This window comes from Notechis scutatus, chromosome 1 (genome assembly GCF_049901735.1).
Source record: "Notechis scutatus isolate UNSWTSFEM ecotype Mainland chromosome 1, rNotScu1.2, whole genome shotgun sequence".
Lineage (NCBI taxonomy): Eukaryota > Metazoa > Chordata > Lepidosauria > Squamata > Elapidae > Notechis > Notechis scutatus.
The window spans coordinates 246204025-246218648 of record NC_142009.1 but is presented as its reverse complement, the minus strand read 5'-3'; the positions used below and the strand labels follow the sequence as shown (position 1 = coordinate 246218648).

Genomic DNA, 14624 nt, shown 5'->3' with positions numbered 1-14624 from the left:
AAGAAAGATGGTTAGAAAGGACAAATTTGAGGATTTTAAGGAGACAATAAGGGGCACGATGGTTTAGTAGTTAAAGGCACTGAGACCCAAAAGCTGGGCAACAGGGTGAGCTCCCATTCTTGCCCCAGCTCCTGCCCACCAAGCAGTTCAAAAGCATGCAAGAAAGAAATGCAAGTAGATAAATAGGTACCTTCGGTGGGAAGGTAACAGTGTTACATATGCTTCAGCGTATAGTCACGCTCAGAGGTGGGATTCAACCGGTGTTACTACTGGTTCGGTGATTACGTTTTGCGTGCATAATACGCCTAAAGCTGTGCCGCCCAGACAGCTGATAAGCACTGCGTGCGGGTGCGCAGCATTTGAAAAAGCACTTTTTTACTGCTTTTTCAACCTCAGCTGTGCTGTACAAAGCAGCTGAGGATGAAAAAGCAGGAAATAAAGGTCAGGTAAGTGCCCGGCGGGTGGGTGGGCCAAACAGCAGTAGACACAGAACCAGTTCTGTGTCTGCTGCTCTTCAGAGCTACCGGTTCTATAGAACCGGGCAGAACCGGTAGCATCAGAGGTGCTATTCAGCCGGTTCGCACCTACTCGGGTGAACCGGTAGCAAGAATTTGGCGTGGGTTGCTGAACCGGTAGCAACATCTAGCTGGCCACCCCCCCAACCCGGTCGCCCAGTTTCCACTCACTCACTTGCCCCATTCACCTGATGCTCACTGACCCAGTTTAAAGGAGGACTGCTCCCCCGCCCTAGCCATGCATTTTCAAGCAGCCACTTGAAAACACATGACTGTGGAAGGAACAGCGGTCCGTTAACCTGCAAAACTGTTCCAAGGCTGGATTCTTCATGGACACTAGAAGTATCGCTTCCCCTTGTGAGTAATCTGATGGCAGCAAGCAATCACATGATAAAGGACTGCTGTGTGATAGTTATTACGGAGAGCTGGCTTCACTCAGCTATTCCCGATGCCTCACTACAACTGGCATATCATACCATCCACCGACAAGACCGTAATAAGGACTCTGATAAGACTAAAGGAGGTGGACTTTGTTTATACGTTCATAATAGCTGGTGCACCAACAGCCGTGTTATAAACAGATACTGCTCTCCTGATTTAGAGGTGGTGACAGTCATGTGCAGACCCTTCTATCTACCTAGAGAACTGACAGTGGTGATTTTTACAGCTGTTTACATACCTCCTGATGCAAATATTAGTACTGCACTTGCATATTTGCATATTACAATAAATAAATTTACTCAGTATGTGACATGTGCCACCAGGGGAAACATCACACTTGATCATGTATATTCTTTTTTTTTTTTAAACAAACTTTATTAATTTTTTTAACACACACAAACAAAATATAGGATGTAGTGACATAAAATATCTTTTCTAGAAAAAACAAATAAACCATCTTATTTGAAAAGAAGATAATTCCAAATTTATCACACATATATTTATCTTGTCTAATCAGCTTCATATCTTTTTAATCATATTTCTTCTGCCTTAGTATATTTTCATTAGTATTCTTCCACATCCTATCAGACTTAAACAGACATTACACAAAACATAAATACATAAAACTTCTTTTTAGAAGGTGGCTTACCCCGAGTTAACTCTTTTTATACAGACATCAATCAAAATTTATACTCACTTAATATACTATCTCATATCTTATTTAGCATTCTCTAATTTTCCATATATTTTCTCTCTCCTACTCATTCTTTTAATTCTGTTTTATTTATTCCATCTCAATTAAATAATTACATTTACATCTTTGGTCCGTTTTCTTTCAATCACTTACTTCTCCTTTCTATCTAATACAATATTTCTCCTGTAAACCCAAATTGAAGTATGACAACTTTTTATCTTCCCCCAAATAACACTTAAAATAAAACATATTTTCCGTGCCGATTCTGCTCCGTACATTCAAAGTATTACATTTCAAAATAATAAAACACACAAATAATATTGAGTTTGATAAATAATAATAAAACCAAAAACAAGTAAAAAAAAAGAAATATTAAATTTATAATATAGTAAAAACAATGTTTCATAGGAAATTAAATTCTATTATTAATTCTTAAACAGTAGAGATAATATTTCATAAGAAATTAAACTCTATAATTAATATATTTTTGAATCATATAATATTCTAATTTTCTAACTCAGCTTCAAATACTAATATCTACAATGCATTCTTATGTACTTTTGCAGAATCATTTTTTAAAAAATTGTCTCACCCCTTATCTCTGAAAAAAAATAATAATTCATTTTTTAGGATCTTGTTTAAAGCCTTTATGACTTCTCTTTCCTTTTCCCCTTTCTTTCTTCTCCATTCTAACTTTTTGACCCCCCCATCTCTCCAATTTCACTCTCTTACTTCCCTCTCTGTTGTATTTCTCTTTTCTGTTACTTTCTGACATCATATCGCTTTTTCATCTCATTTTTCTTTTTCTTGGTTTCTTTTTTAAGTTCTAAGTTCATCTTTTCCTTGCCCCCCTTCCGCTTTTCTTCCTCCACTAAGTGCGTATGTCCATAAAGATGGCTTCTCCTCCATCCTGTCCAAAAAATGAAAGATAGATCCAGAAGAGCCCTTATCTTCTTTTTTCAGTCTTTGACATTCCAGTTATAGTCCTTCAAAAGATAATGCCATTTTTTCTTTCTTTCTTTTTTAATGCAACCCTAATGTCTTTAATCCCTTTTTTTTAACAAGCTTTCACAGAAATCTCAAAGTCACAAAGCAAGCGAAATCAGAGCAAACAGTTTCATTTAACACTTTCTTCTTTCTATCTTTTCACCTCCTTTAGGGTAGAATTCAAATACACACTTCCGAGATGATCTTCTAGAAGTTTTAATGTCTTTTAATCCTATTCTTATAGGCTTAAAGCAATCTCCTTCAGTACAATCTTATAATGAGTCTTTATCTCTTCCCTTCCCCTTGTAAAAAATAAAAGGAATTTTAAGATTTTTAAATCCAATGTCCAGAAATCCTTTGTCCCTTGGCTTTAAGTTTCAAAGTAAATTACCTTCGTTGCCCAAGTAGATTTTCCAAATCTCCGTCTGTTATTTCTATGGGGAGGAGAGTAAACAAAAAGCTTCCCTCAGCTCACCGCAGCTTTCCGATCTTCTTTGGGAAACAATATATCCTCAGGCAATTCAAGCAGTTCAGTTTACAGGATACTTAAAAGTTGTTATTTCCAGCTTCCTCCAGCACAAATCTTACCCGGCTGCAGGCTTCTTTGTGACGGCCATCACTGACCGCCGCTCCACCACCTTGGGAAAAAGGGGGTTTTCCGGCTGGGGAGGGGGTCTGCGACACCCCCAAACCCCTGTCCGGATCCCCTCTCTCTTCGGCTGCCTCTACAGGGCAGCCATATCCCCCAGACCCATTTGGATCGGGGGCACCTTGGCAGCAAGCGCAGCAGGAATCGCGAGCTGTCGCGAATTCCTGCTGCCGCCGAAGCCATGCAACTGGAAGCTTGATCATGTATATTCTAATGTAAAGGATGCGTATAAAGCAGTGTCCCTTCCACATCTGGGACTTTCAGATCATTTATCACTGTTCCTTATACCAGCATACACCTCCCTCAGAAGGAAAACTAAGCCTGAAATCAGACTCATCAAGATCTGGCCGGAGGGAGCACTTGATCAGCTGCAGGATTGTTTCTCAAATACTAATTGGAATTTATTTGAACAAGAGGATTTGGAGGAATATACAAAAACTGTACTGTTTTACATCTTGACCAGTGTGGATACGGTTACTGTGAATAAGTGCATCCAGATTTTTCCAAACCAGAAGCCCTGGATGAACAAGGACATGCAATTACTTCTCAAGACATGTGATGTGGCATTCAGGTCTGAAGACAGGGTTTGGTATAACAAGGCAAGAGCGGAACTGAGGCGGGGCATCAAGGAGGCAAAAAAGGACTATAAAAGGAAGATTGAGGACTACTTCACAAATAATGATTCATGGTGTGTTTGGCAGGGAATTAAACACATCACTAATTACAGGGGCAGCAACCCCATATTGATCAATAAGGACGCATCACTGGCAGAAGAATTGAACTGCTTCTTTGCGCGATTCGAACTGAATAGGTCTTTGAACACACTGCCTCTACAAACCACCAGTACTCAGCTGTTCACAGTACAAGAGTATGATGTGAAGCAGATGCTTAGAGCAGTGAATATGAAGAAGGTTGCTGGCCCTGATGGGATACCTGGAAAGGTACTCAAAGCATGTGCTGACCAGCTCACAGATGTGTTTACAAATATTTTTAACCTTTCTCTTACACAAGCCATTGTTCCATCTTGTCTCAAAACTTCCATTATTATTCCAGTTCCCAAAAAAACCCTCTCCTGATACTTTAAATGACTATAGACCAGTAGCTCTCACACCCATAATTATGAAGTGTTTTGAAAGACTGGTCTTAAAATATATGCCCACTGCAAAGAAGGCCCAACAGTGCTTGCCCTTTCTGAGGCTGCTGAAAAAGAGTGGGGGAAATCCAGCCATGGGAAGTTTGCAGGAGCTGTAAAAGCAAGTCTGTTTACCTGCAGAACTTCTCTAATGCTGGATTCACTTCCCCTTGTGAGTAAAGTGCCTGGAGCGAGAGGGAATGAAGGCTGACAGAGAAGTGAGAGAGAGAAGAAAGAAAGAAAGAAGAAAGAAAGAAAGAAAGAAAGAAAGAAAGAAAGAAAGAAAGAAAGAAAGAAAGAAAGAAAGAAAGAAAGAAAGAAAGAAAGAAAGAAAAAAAAAGAAATAGGGAGAGAGAGTGTGTGGTGTGTGTGTGAGAGAGAGAGAGAAAAAAAAGGAAGGGAGAGAAACACAGAAAGAGACAAAGAAAGAGAAAGAAAGAAAAAGAAATAGGAAGGGAGAGAGAGAGAGAGGGAGAGAGAGCGAGACAGAGACAGAGAAAACTCTGTGCTATTATTTTTAATTGTTCCATTATTTATCATGTGTTAATATTTTACATTGTCCCTACACCTAGAGTGATTCTACTGCCTTTTTTTTGCCCAGGGCTACCACATATTTTTCAGGGTTTACATGCATTCAATGTCAATAGTCCAGAGCATAAAATACACATGTGTTTAACAAGAGTTGAAAGGGACATTGGAGGTCTTCTAGTCCAACCCCCAGCTCAGGCAAGAAAACTGAGGATGCCAAACTGAGGAGGAATCCTGGGAAAGGTGTCAGAATAACACTTAGAAGGGACTTTTGGGGGAACCCTATACCATTTCAGAGAAATGGCTGTCCAGTCTTTTAAAATTTCCAGTGATTGATCACCCAGAACTTCTGGGGACAAGCAGATCCACTGGTTAATTGTTCTTGTTAGGGATAACATTGTTTACCCTAACTGGTTTGGGTAAAAATAATAAATATGGTATCATGGTTTGTTAGTTAAAGTGTGTGTAACTTTAACAGCAAGAATGTAATTAAGGGTGTGGTTGTAAAAGCACAATATAAGAAGCGAGGCAATTGCAGCTCGCTCTCTCTGGCTTGAAGATCCCTAATTACTGGATGGATTGATGACTGCGTTCTTGCTGGAACGGGGAGAGAAAAAGGAGTGTTGATATTTCTCAACGGAGAGAAGATAAAGATTGGACTGATTTATTGTAAGTGTACTGACATTGGCTATTCAACACGGACTTTGCAAATAGAGTATCCCCGACAAGACTTGACTGAAATTGATATATGACTAATGGACCGTTATATTTGACTATGCTATAATTCTTAAATGGAATAAACAATATTTTTGATAGCACAAGCGTATCTGTATTTTTACTGCGTGTTAACTAGAAAACTTATCTCACACATTTACCTGTCTTCCTATCTGACTTCGCTGCACATTCTGTTTAGTTTGTTTTCCTTAATACCCGTTGGGGAATCCAGGCTTAACAGTTCTCACTGTCAGAAAGTTTCTCCTTAGTTTTAGGTTGCTTCTCTCTTTGTTCAGTTTCCATCCATTGCTTCTTGTTTGCCTCCTGGTGCTTTGGAAAATACCCCCCCCCCTTTCTTTGTGGCAGTCCCTTAAAAGCCTGTTGCCTATATTACACTCTTGAGTAAAGCATGTGAGCCAGTTCCTCCTTTCAGTGGTCCATGAAAGTACATCTGTAGTATGCAGATAATAAAGTCAAAAAAAGGTGAACAACATTTTTACAGAACTATAGATAAGTTGAGGCTGGGTGACAAGGAATGGCTGGGAGGGGAGGGGCCAGGTGAGGCACCCCTTGATGTGAGTGACATTGAGTTGGCCATGCCCACCCAGTCACATGACCACCAAGCCATGCCCACCCAGTCACATGACCACTAAGCCACACCCACCCAGTCACATGACCACCAAGCCACGCCCACCAAATAAGCCACGCCCACAGAACTGGTAGTAAAAAAAATTGAATTCCACCACTGGGTAGCATCCCACTCCTGGTCACGCTGGGTTCATGACCACCAAAGCATCTCTGGACAATGCTGGCTCCTTTAGCTAAGAAATGGAGATAAGCACCATCCTCTACAGTTGGACACAACTGGACAGTGGAAACCTTTATCTTTATCTTTAAGGAAACAATAAGAACTCAGGTCTGAATCAACTGGATATTAAATACTGTAACTCAAATGTATCTGTACAGATACTAGGGCTATTTGTCAGACCTGTGTGTGATTTGATAGGCTGATTTACAACTTGTATTCTGTTAAAAATCTCTATTCGAACTGTCCTGACAATTCAGCACTGCAGTAGAACAGGAATGGGGAACCTCTGACCAGGCTTTATTTGACATATCAAGAGTAGTTTATTCCAAAAATGGATGAAGTGCCCGGGGAAGGGGGGGAATGATAAATGGGGCTCAGTGGCCATCTTCTGCAATCTGCAATCCCCATATCATACTTTATGCATTCCTGCAATCAACTATCTTTAGGCAATGAAAGAGACAGAGGATAACAGCAAGACATTTTAAGCTTTTCTGTTTGCTTTATGGTAGCAGAATGTCCTGAAGAAACCCAGTCTATCTTTTCCTTTTCTTCAAGCAACAAACAGCTTGGTATACAGTAATTTGGGGTGTGTTTTGTTTGAGGCATGTCAAGAGTGTTAGTTACTTTTTTGAAGGGGGTACAGCTATTTTTGTATGTTGGTACAAAGTACAGCAGGCAGGTGAGATGAGTATCTTCTCACAACTGGCTGGCACCTGATAGAGGAGGAGGAACTGACAGAGGATTAGAGAGGGAATTTGTTGCCTAAATGATATTTAAACTCCTAAATGTAAAGAACAGATTTTCCCAGGAAAAGCAGTATGACTTTGGAGTGTTTTGCAAGAATTTTTGCTTTTTTATATACACTTGCAGGAGATGGGGCTCATGAAGCTGTGATATGAGATATTTGGTACAATCATAAGTAAATCAGACAAGATGAGAAACAGCTAGATTGTATTCCTGTGTTTTGTTTTGTTTTTAAAAAGCCTTCTTGGGTTACTTGTCCTTGAAGAAAAGCATAAATTATACATCATTTTGGGGGGAGTTTTACTTGGACAATTTGCAGAAATGGGTTAAAGTGAATTATCCCCACTTATCTATCCAGTTGCAGTCCTGATCTATATGGGGAAACAAAGAATCAAAGAGTACAAAACATGTAATGTTTGCTGAATCATGCTGTATCTAAATCAAAACTGAAAAAATACATAATTTTCTTCAATTTTTGATAGATTTAGGTAGTGTTTTTCTAATGTTATGTGAATGACTTAATAATTTAGCCTTTCCCAGGAGTGCTATATCTGGGCTGCAAAATAGCAGCAAATAGCTATAAAAAACTCTGCCTTCTTAGTGGCATCTGGTAACCATCCAGATATTGTAATCTTAGGCTTTCAATTCCAAAGTTGGTGGAAGGAAGGAAGGAAGGAAGGAAGGAAGGAAGGAAGGAAGGAAGGAAGGAAGGAAGGAAGGAAGGAAGGAAGGAAGGAAGGAAGGAAGGAAGGAAGGAAGGAAGGAAGGAGATACCACATGCTCCTATATGCAACCTAAATAATGATGCATCATTTTCCTTTTAAATCTCTTAGTGAAAAACCAAATAGGGGCCCAGATTGTGAACATCCTCCTTCAGCATCAGCAGAAAGTGGCTTGGAAGAGATCACCCCAGAAGCAAAAGCCAAAATAGAAGAGGAAGCTTATAACAAAGGGTGAGAACTTATGTCCTTGCTGAAGTAGGACTGGGCATTGTGGGCCCTTTTTGTTAACTGCCTGCTGCAAATGTAAATGGATTTTCTTTATTTCATTTCATTGTACAAAACAAGGTTTTGCAGAAGCATCTCCATTGTTTTCTTTCTCCTTACTGCAAAGAAGTTGCCATTCAAATGATCAGTTAAAAATTTAATTAGCACTGTCTCTTGTTCATTGGAAGTTAATTATCAAAATGACATTTTTGCCCAAACACTTTAGTTGCTATGGCCATTCATCACTACCTACACATTATACCATAAATACAAGGAGAAAATACCTTGGTTTGAAACTCAACAATTTTGTGATGTAAAAGCATTTTCTCCAAGAATTTATCGAAATGATTGCCATTTGTTTATCATCAATATTTGTTGCCATAGCAATTATGCCTCTCTCTTAAAAGGGTATAATATATACAGTATAATGTCCATGGTAATAGCAATCAAGTTACAAAAACCAAGTACTGTACAACTAAAGTATAACTAAACATACATGAGTCATTGTGTGAAGCTTGCTCATATTTATTGTGTTAAAGGAGTTATTTCCAAAGTAAGATGGTTACTGAGATTAATAAAATACAAAGGTAAAATATTTAAACCAGTCTGGAACTGATTCTGAATTTGAAGAGTCAAAATGATTTTAGACTGTGGCTGAACTAAGGAAGTAATGTAATTGGTTTACAAGTGATGGGTAAAAAAAGGAGCCTATATAGCTGTTGCCACTAAATTGCATCCCATAGAAGATTTAACAAATGTTATGGCCTAGTAAGGGCATGGTTTCAAGATCTTTTCGTTCATTTAACCATTACTGCATGTGAATAAAGGTCTGTGCTTTTGCTTTCTTATATGCCCATTTCTCATGATGCATAAATATTTGAGCATATCTGTGTTTCATCTGGTTTACCCTCTGTTGTTATTTGGCATTTACCAAAGCAAACCAAATGACACTTAGATAATTTATTGATTGATTTGCCTTACAATCATATCAAAGAAAATAAACATAAAATACAATGTCTATGTCCAAGGTAAAATGGGGAAAGGAAAATACAAGAATAAAATACATTTGTGCTAAATACAAAAATCAGTGCTCAGATAAATGCATTATCTCTGTATAATATATCAATCTGTTTAATAAAATGGATTCTTAGCTGAATTGCCTTGACTATAAACTTAGCAGTTTTGCTAACAATGTACGGTACATGTTATGCCTAGGAGGAAATAGAACAATCTTGCAATTCATTGGGCTGGTTTGTCAAGTAGAGATTTAAAATATTTAAGCCTAAATGGGGCATACAATTGACAATTAAACAAAACATGAGCAATATCTTCAACAGCTAGGACTCTGCATGTACATCAGTGGTGGGATTCCAAATTGTTTCCTATTGGCTCTATGAGAGCATGCTTCGCTTTGGTACTTTGGTAAACTGACTTACAGAGGAAGTAGTGTAAGAGTTTATAGAATAGTTTATTTGTTCAGCTAAACATATTTGGGTAACCTATCAGAATCCATTGAATGGATCCTCTGCTAATAGATAAAAAAGTTTTATTGTTGACTGGCTGCATATGGAGTGGAAACCCACTTCTGGTCTGACCATGGAGGCTGACATGTTCTCATGAGATCCCAATATGTTTCTTTAAAAAGCAGATTTGAGCTTATTCATATGAGGTTTTTGTAAGGTCCCACAGTCCATGGCATCATTATAGGTCAACATTGGGACTATTTGTGCCCTAAATATTTTCAATAAGGAGGTCAATTTATCCAGATCATTGTAGTTAAGTAATTTATACAATTCTTGTAGTGCTTGTCTCTGCCCTCATCACATTTCTTTTATAATTATTTGCCCACAATCCTGTGTTGATAAAGATCACTCCTAAATAAGTGAAAGAATTCATTTATTTAATGCTCTCTATCCAGCTGTTATATTTCACACGTTTCAGTTTTTAGCTAAATACCATCACTTTAGATTTGAGTTTATTGATGTACATGTACATCATGTATATGTATATAATTAAGAATGTAGTCTGTATTGTAGTCAACCGAATGTCAACATAATAAAAGAATATGAATAAATTTATCATGGATTTTTGGCATATGAGTGTCTGATACACAGGAATCCTAGAAGATCATTAACATAGAGATTAAAAACCAGGAGGGTTAGAATATATTTCTGTCTAAATACCTTTATGTGAGAATATGCTCTGAACTAGACAATCGTTTCCATCCATATATAAACATCCACCCATTTCAAGTGGGTTTTTCAGTGCAGGAGCTTAACTAGGAGTAAGAGTCTGAGTTCCATGTTTAAAGTGGCTGCAAACCAAATGATGATGAAAGCGGGGCAGCCTTTGATGGGTGTCTATTTACATGTAGGAAACAAATTTCAGAAAAATACTTCTTAATTCTAGTACTATATATTATTCAGGTAACTGAGAAAAATTCAAATTTAGGTAGGTGCAATATATTTTACATCTTTTCTTCAACCCCAGATCTAAAATCAGATTAGATTTTAGGGACCTCATATCCCCGTCAATATTCTGGCTCCAGACATGATAAAAATAAACTGAATCCTCACTGCTGTTTCTGTCCCTGAAGGTGTACAGTTCTTTATTCTGGTCCATGAATACATCAGGAATGAATAAATTTGTTGCTGTTCAGTCACTAAGTTGTGTCTGACTTTTTGTGACCCCATGGACCAAGTAATAAATGTGGCAGAGAAAATGGTTCTATGGTCTTCCATATATCAAGAATTTCAATATTCTGGAAATCAACAATTTATGGACTGGGGGCCCTGAAACAGAAATGACACATAATATAATTAAGAAATTGATTCTGTTCTTCCATAGTCTTTTTTTATTTTCTTTTAAGGAAATAAAATTCTGAGTTCGCCAAAGGATTTGGTGGCACAAAAGAATAGAGCTGAACTGAATTGTGGTTCCTCAAGCTGTATTCAATTTTCATCTCACTAGTATAGTAACACACTAGCTATTGCTGTATAATTTTTATAAAATTAGGAAGGTGTAAAATGTTCATTAAAATGTTTCCTTGACCCTGAAAATTTCCAAATTGTCTCTGTTTAGTCGTTTTAGGAAAGATCTGAACTGTCCCTCCCCAATTAGTCAAGCCCCTGATTTCAGAGAGGTTCGCTCAGCTCTAATCTTATCATGAATCTATACTTACAGCTATCAGGAAGGCCTAAAGAAAAACAAGGAAAGTGAAGAGCTGAAAGACAGTGAAGAGAAAATTCATGAAAAACTCAAGGATTTTTTGCCCATGGAAAATGATAAGATTAGCAAGCCACAGAGGTAAGAACATTGCTTATTCAAAATGTAAAGGAGACTATTTTTTTCCCTGATTAAATAACTATTCCTATGTGAAATGTCCAACAATTGAATAGGTGAAGATCAAGATTAAAGTAGTTTATTTTCTGTTATCTCTCTTTTTAAAAAAAATACAAAACTAAAATAAAATATGCCAACCTTTTTTTCCATTCGTAAAACAGGTTTGGCGTAAATGTTGCAGAAAACTTATACAGAAATAATTCTCTGTGACAAAGCAGGCTAATTCCTTTTGCAGATCATTCATCTGTTGTTATTTTTTTTTAAAAATGGGATGTTTAGAAAAAGATTTGGTAGAAGAGGCATTCCTGAAGGAGAAATGCATAATTCTAGATGAAACACTGCTAAAAAAAATTCTGAGAAAACTTTCATTTCATATAATCATTGGGAGGGAGTATGTTTATGTAGTTTTTGTGTTAGGCTTCTGGTTGTCTGTGGATTTCTATATATGTTTTTGTGAGATGGGTGGCTGTATAAATTAGCTAAATAAAATGAATGTTGGGTTTGGGTCTCTTGCTAGAGCAGGGGGTTGGACTAGAAGACCTTCAAAGATCTTTTTAACTCTGTTATTCTGTACTCTGTTGTTGTTTTTTTTAAATTATACAGCGACTACAGCCACTTTGGTGGCTTTGAAAATTAATAATTTTTGACTGTAGCACTGATTCTGTATTTGCTGTTTATATTGCTACTTTGTTCTTCTTTCTAATGCCATTAATATAAACTTTTAAAAGAGACTTGTATATTATACGAATCCTTAGATTTGAGCAAACAAGAGCATCCAAATGGATAAAGAAAAAGAATTGCTGCCATAATGCAGACCACCCTAGCACAGGACTCAATAAATCAAGTATTAAGTCAGAGTCTTAAAGGAGATGGTAGCATTGTAGGTAGTAGAAACCTGTGATTCGGAATGCTTCCAAAAAAAAACAACACCCTCATTTTATTGTTTTTCTTTACTCCTCCCCCCCGCACCCCCATTTTACAGCAAACTTGAAGTTGTTATCCATTATGTACAGATACTGTATCCCAAACTGCATAAACACTGGAATGTGCTCTGGATTGCAGCAGCCATTATTACAGTTTTTGCTGTAGTGCTGGGAACCTCCAGTTTATACAATTACTTCTTCTCCTATACGGAGAGATCAGATGGAGCCCAAGTGAAACCTGCCTGTTCTGCTGCCCATCGGTATTCTTGGGGAAATTCAGGACTGCAACACGACCAGTAACAAAATGACGCCTGGGGGGGTTGGGGAAGAACCCATTGAAGAGACACCAGGAATAACCCTTTTCAAAACTTGAGATGAACAATGCAGAGTACTGTCACTCCTGTGATGGTTATTTGTAATCCACAACCCACTGCTTCGTTTCTTTTATGTCATCAGTTTTGTGAATGCATTGTGGTTTTTAATTATCCAGCCACGCCAGCCAATAAATCTTGTTTTCTCTGTTACGGTAATTGTTATTTGATTGATGTGCCTGGATATAGGAAGAATTGTATGGGAAACACAAAGATAGCAGTCGATCAAAAAGTGGGATAGAGAAGTTCATCAGTGGAAGGTAAAGTCCATTCTTTCTACAGAATGTAACAACAGACTTCCTGCTATATAAATGTTAGCATTAATTCTTCCTATAAATTTCAGTTTGGCTGCTGCTCACTAACATCTTAGAGGTCTGCATTTGATTTCACAATCACAAGGATGAGCTAATGCTAAAACTGCAAAACACCGAAATGTTTTGTTATAGGCAGATTCCATACTTATGAGACAAGACCCTTGCCAGACAAGGCCAGACAAGGAATAATGGATGGAAACTGCAAGGAGAGATTTAACCTGGAAATAAGGAGAAACTTTTTCACAGTAAGAACAATCAATCAATGGAACAGCTTGCCCTCCGAAGTTGTGGGAGCACCATCACTTGAGACTTTCAAGAAGAGATTGGACTCCCATCTGTCAGAAATGGTGTAGGGTCTCCTGCTTGGGCAGGGGGTTGGACTAGATGACCTATAAGGTCCCTTCCAACTCTGATTATCTGTTATCTGTAACCCTCACCACAAAAATAGGTGAAATATAGGCTAAGGACATGTTTTTTTAATTACCCTTTTTAAAAGTGAAACTTTACAAAAACTACATCTGTAAAGTTCTACCGTTTTCCAATAAGATGAAATACTATTGTAGTCATAGTTAGGTTCACAGGTCATACTAATCCATGTTTATTTTATTGTATTTTATTGAATAAACCATAGTTGGCTGGATTTGGACACCTCTGCTCAAAAATATGCTAAGTTGAAAACAAACCAAATTTTGCTTTGTGTGTAAATTCAGGCAACATGTTGTATGTATCACAGTTTGCAAACCATTGCCTCATGAGTACAGATAGTCCTCAACTTACGACCACAATTGAGCCCAAAATTTATGTTGCTAAGTGAGAAATTTGTGAAGTGAGTTTTGCCCCATTTTACAATGCTTCTTGTCACATTTGTTAAGTGAATCACTGCAGTTAGTAACATGGTTGTTGAGTGAACATGGCTTTCCTATTGACTTTATCAGTAGGTCACAACAGCTGATCACATGACTCCAAGATACTGCAACCATCATAAATAAGAGCCAATTGCCAAGCTTCTGAATTTTGATCACATGACCTTGGGGATGCTGCAATGATCATCCGTGTGAAAAGTCATAAGTCACTGTTGTACTTTCTAACGGTCACTAAGTGAACTGTTGTACGTCAAGGACTATCTGTACAGCAACCTTGAAGAATTGTATTTCTCATGAAGTGGGAGGGTGAGCGAGGCAAGGATGTGTGAGTTTTAAATGACAAATGGGGGCATTGTTACAAAGTACTAATCAATTGAATACAATACTTAAGGTTTCCTTCCCTTATTTTTTCTACTTCAGAACAAAAAAGTAGCAGCTAAGATCATAAATCCAAACTAAAAGTAGTTTAAGAGATAGAATGTGAACATTTGCCTAATCTCTGTTCTCTTTATTCTGGTGAACTAGGAGGTCTTTTTCCCACAAAAAAAATAAGCCATGATTTGATTTGGCTTTGGCTTAGTATGATCAATGAACCCTTTCATGGCTTATTGTT

At 37.7% G+C, this 14624-nt stretch overlaps 1 protein-coding gene across 1 annotated transcript in view; it reads left to right on the top strand.

The window, feature by feature from the left end:
- IRAG1 (inositol 1,4,5-triphosphate receptor associated 1) overlaps positions 1 to 13634 on the top strand; it is a 46631-nt gene extending 32997 nt beyond the window's left edge. Inside the window, exons 17-19 of the mRNA XM_087950938.1 lie at positions 8046 to 8165; positions 11382 to 11504; positions 12523 to 13634. Of these exons, the coding sequence (XP_087807064.1) occupies positions 8046 to 8165; positions 11382 to 11504; positions 12523 to 12763 (484 nt within the window). The 3' untranslated portion in view covers positions 12764 to 13634. The remainder of the gene's footprint in view (positions 1 to 8045; positions 8166 to 11381; positions 11505 to 12522) is intronic.
- The last annotated feature ends 990 nt before the right edge of the window (positions 13635 to 14624 follow it).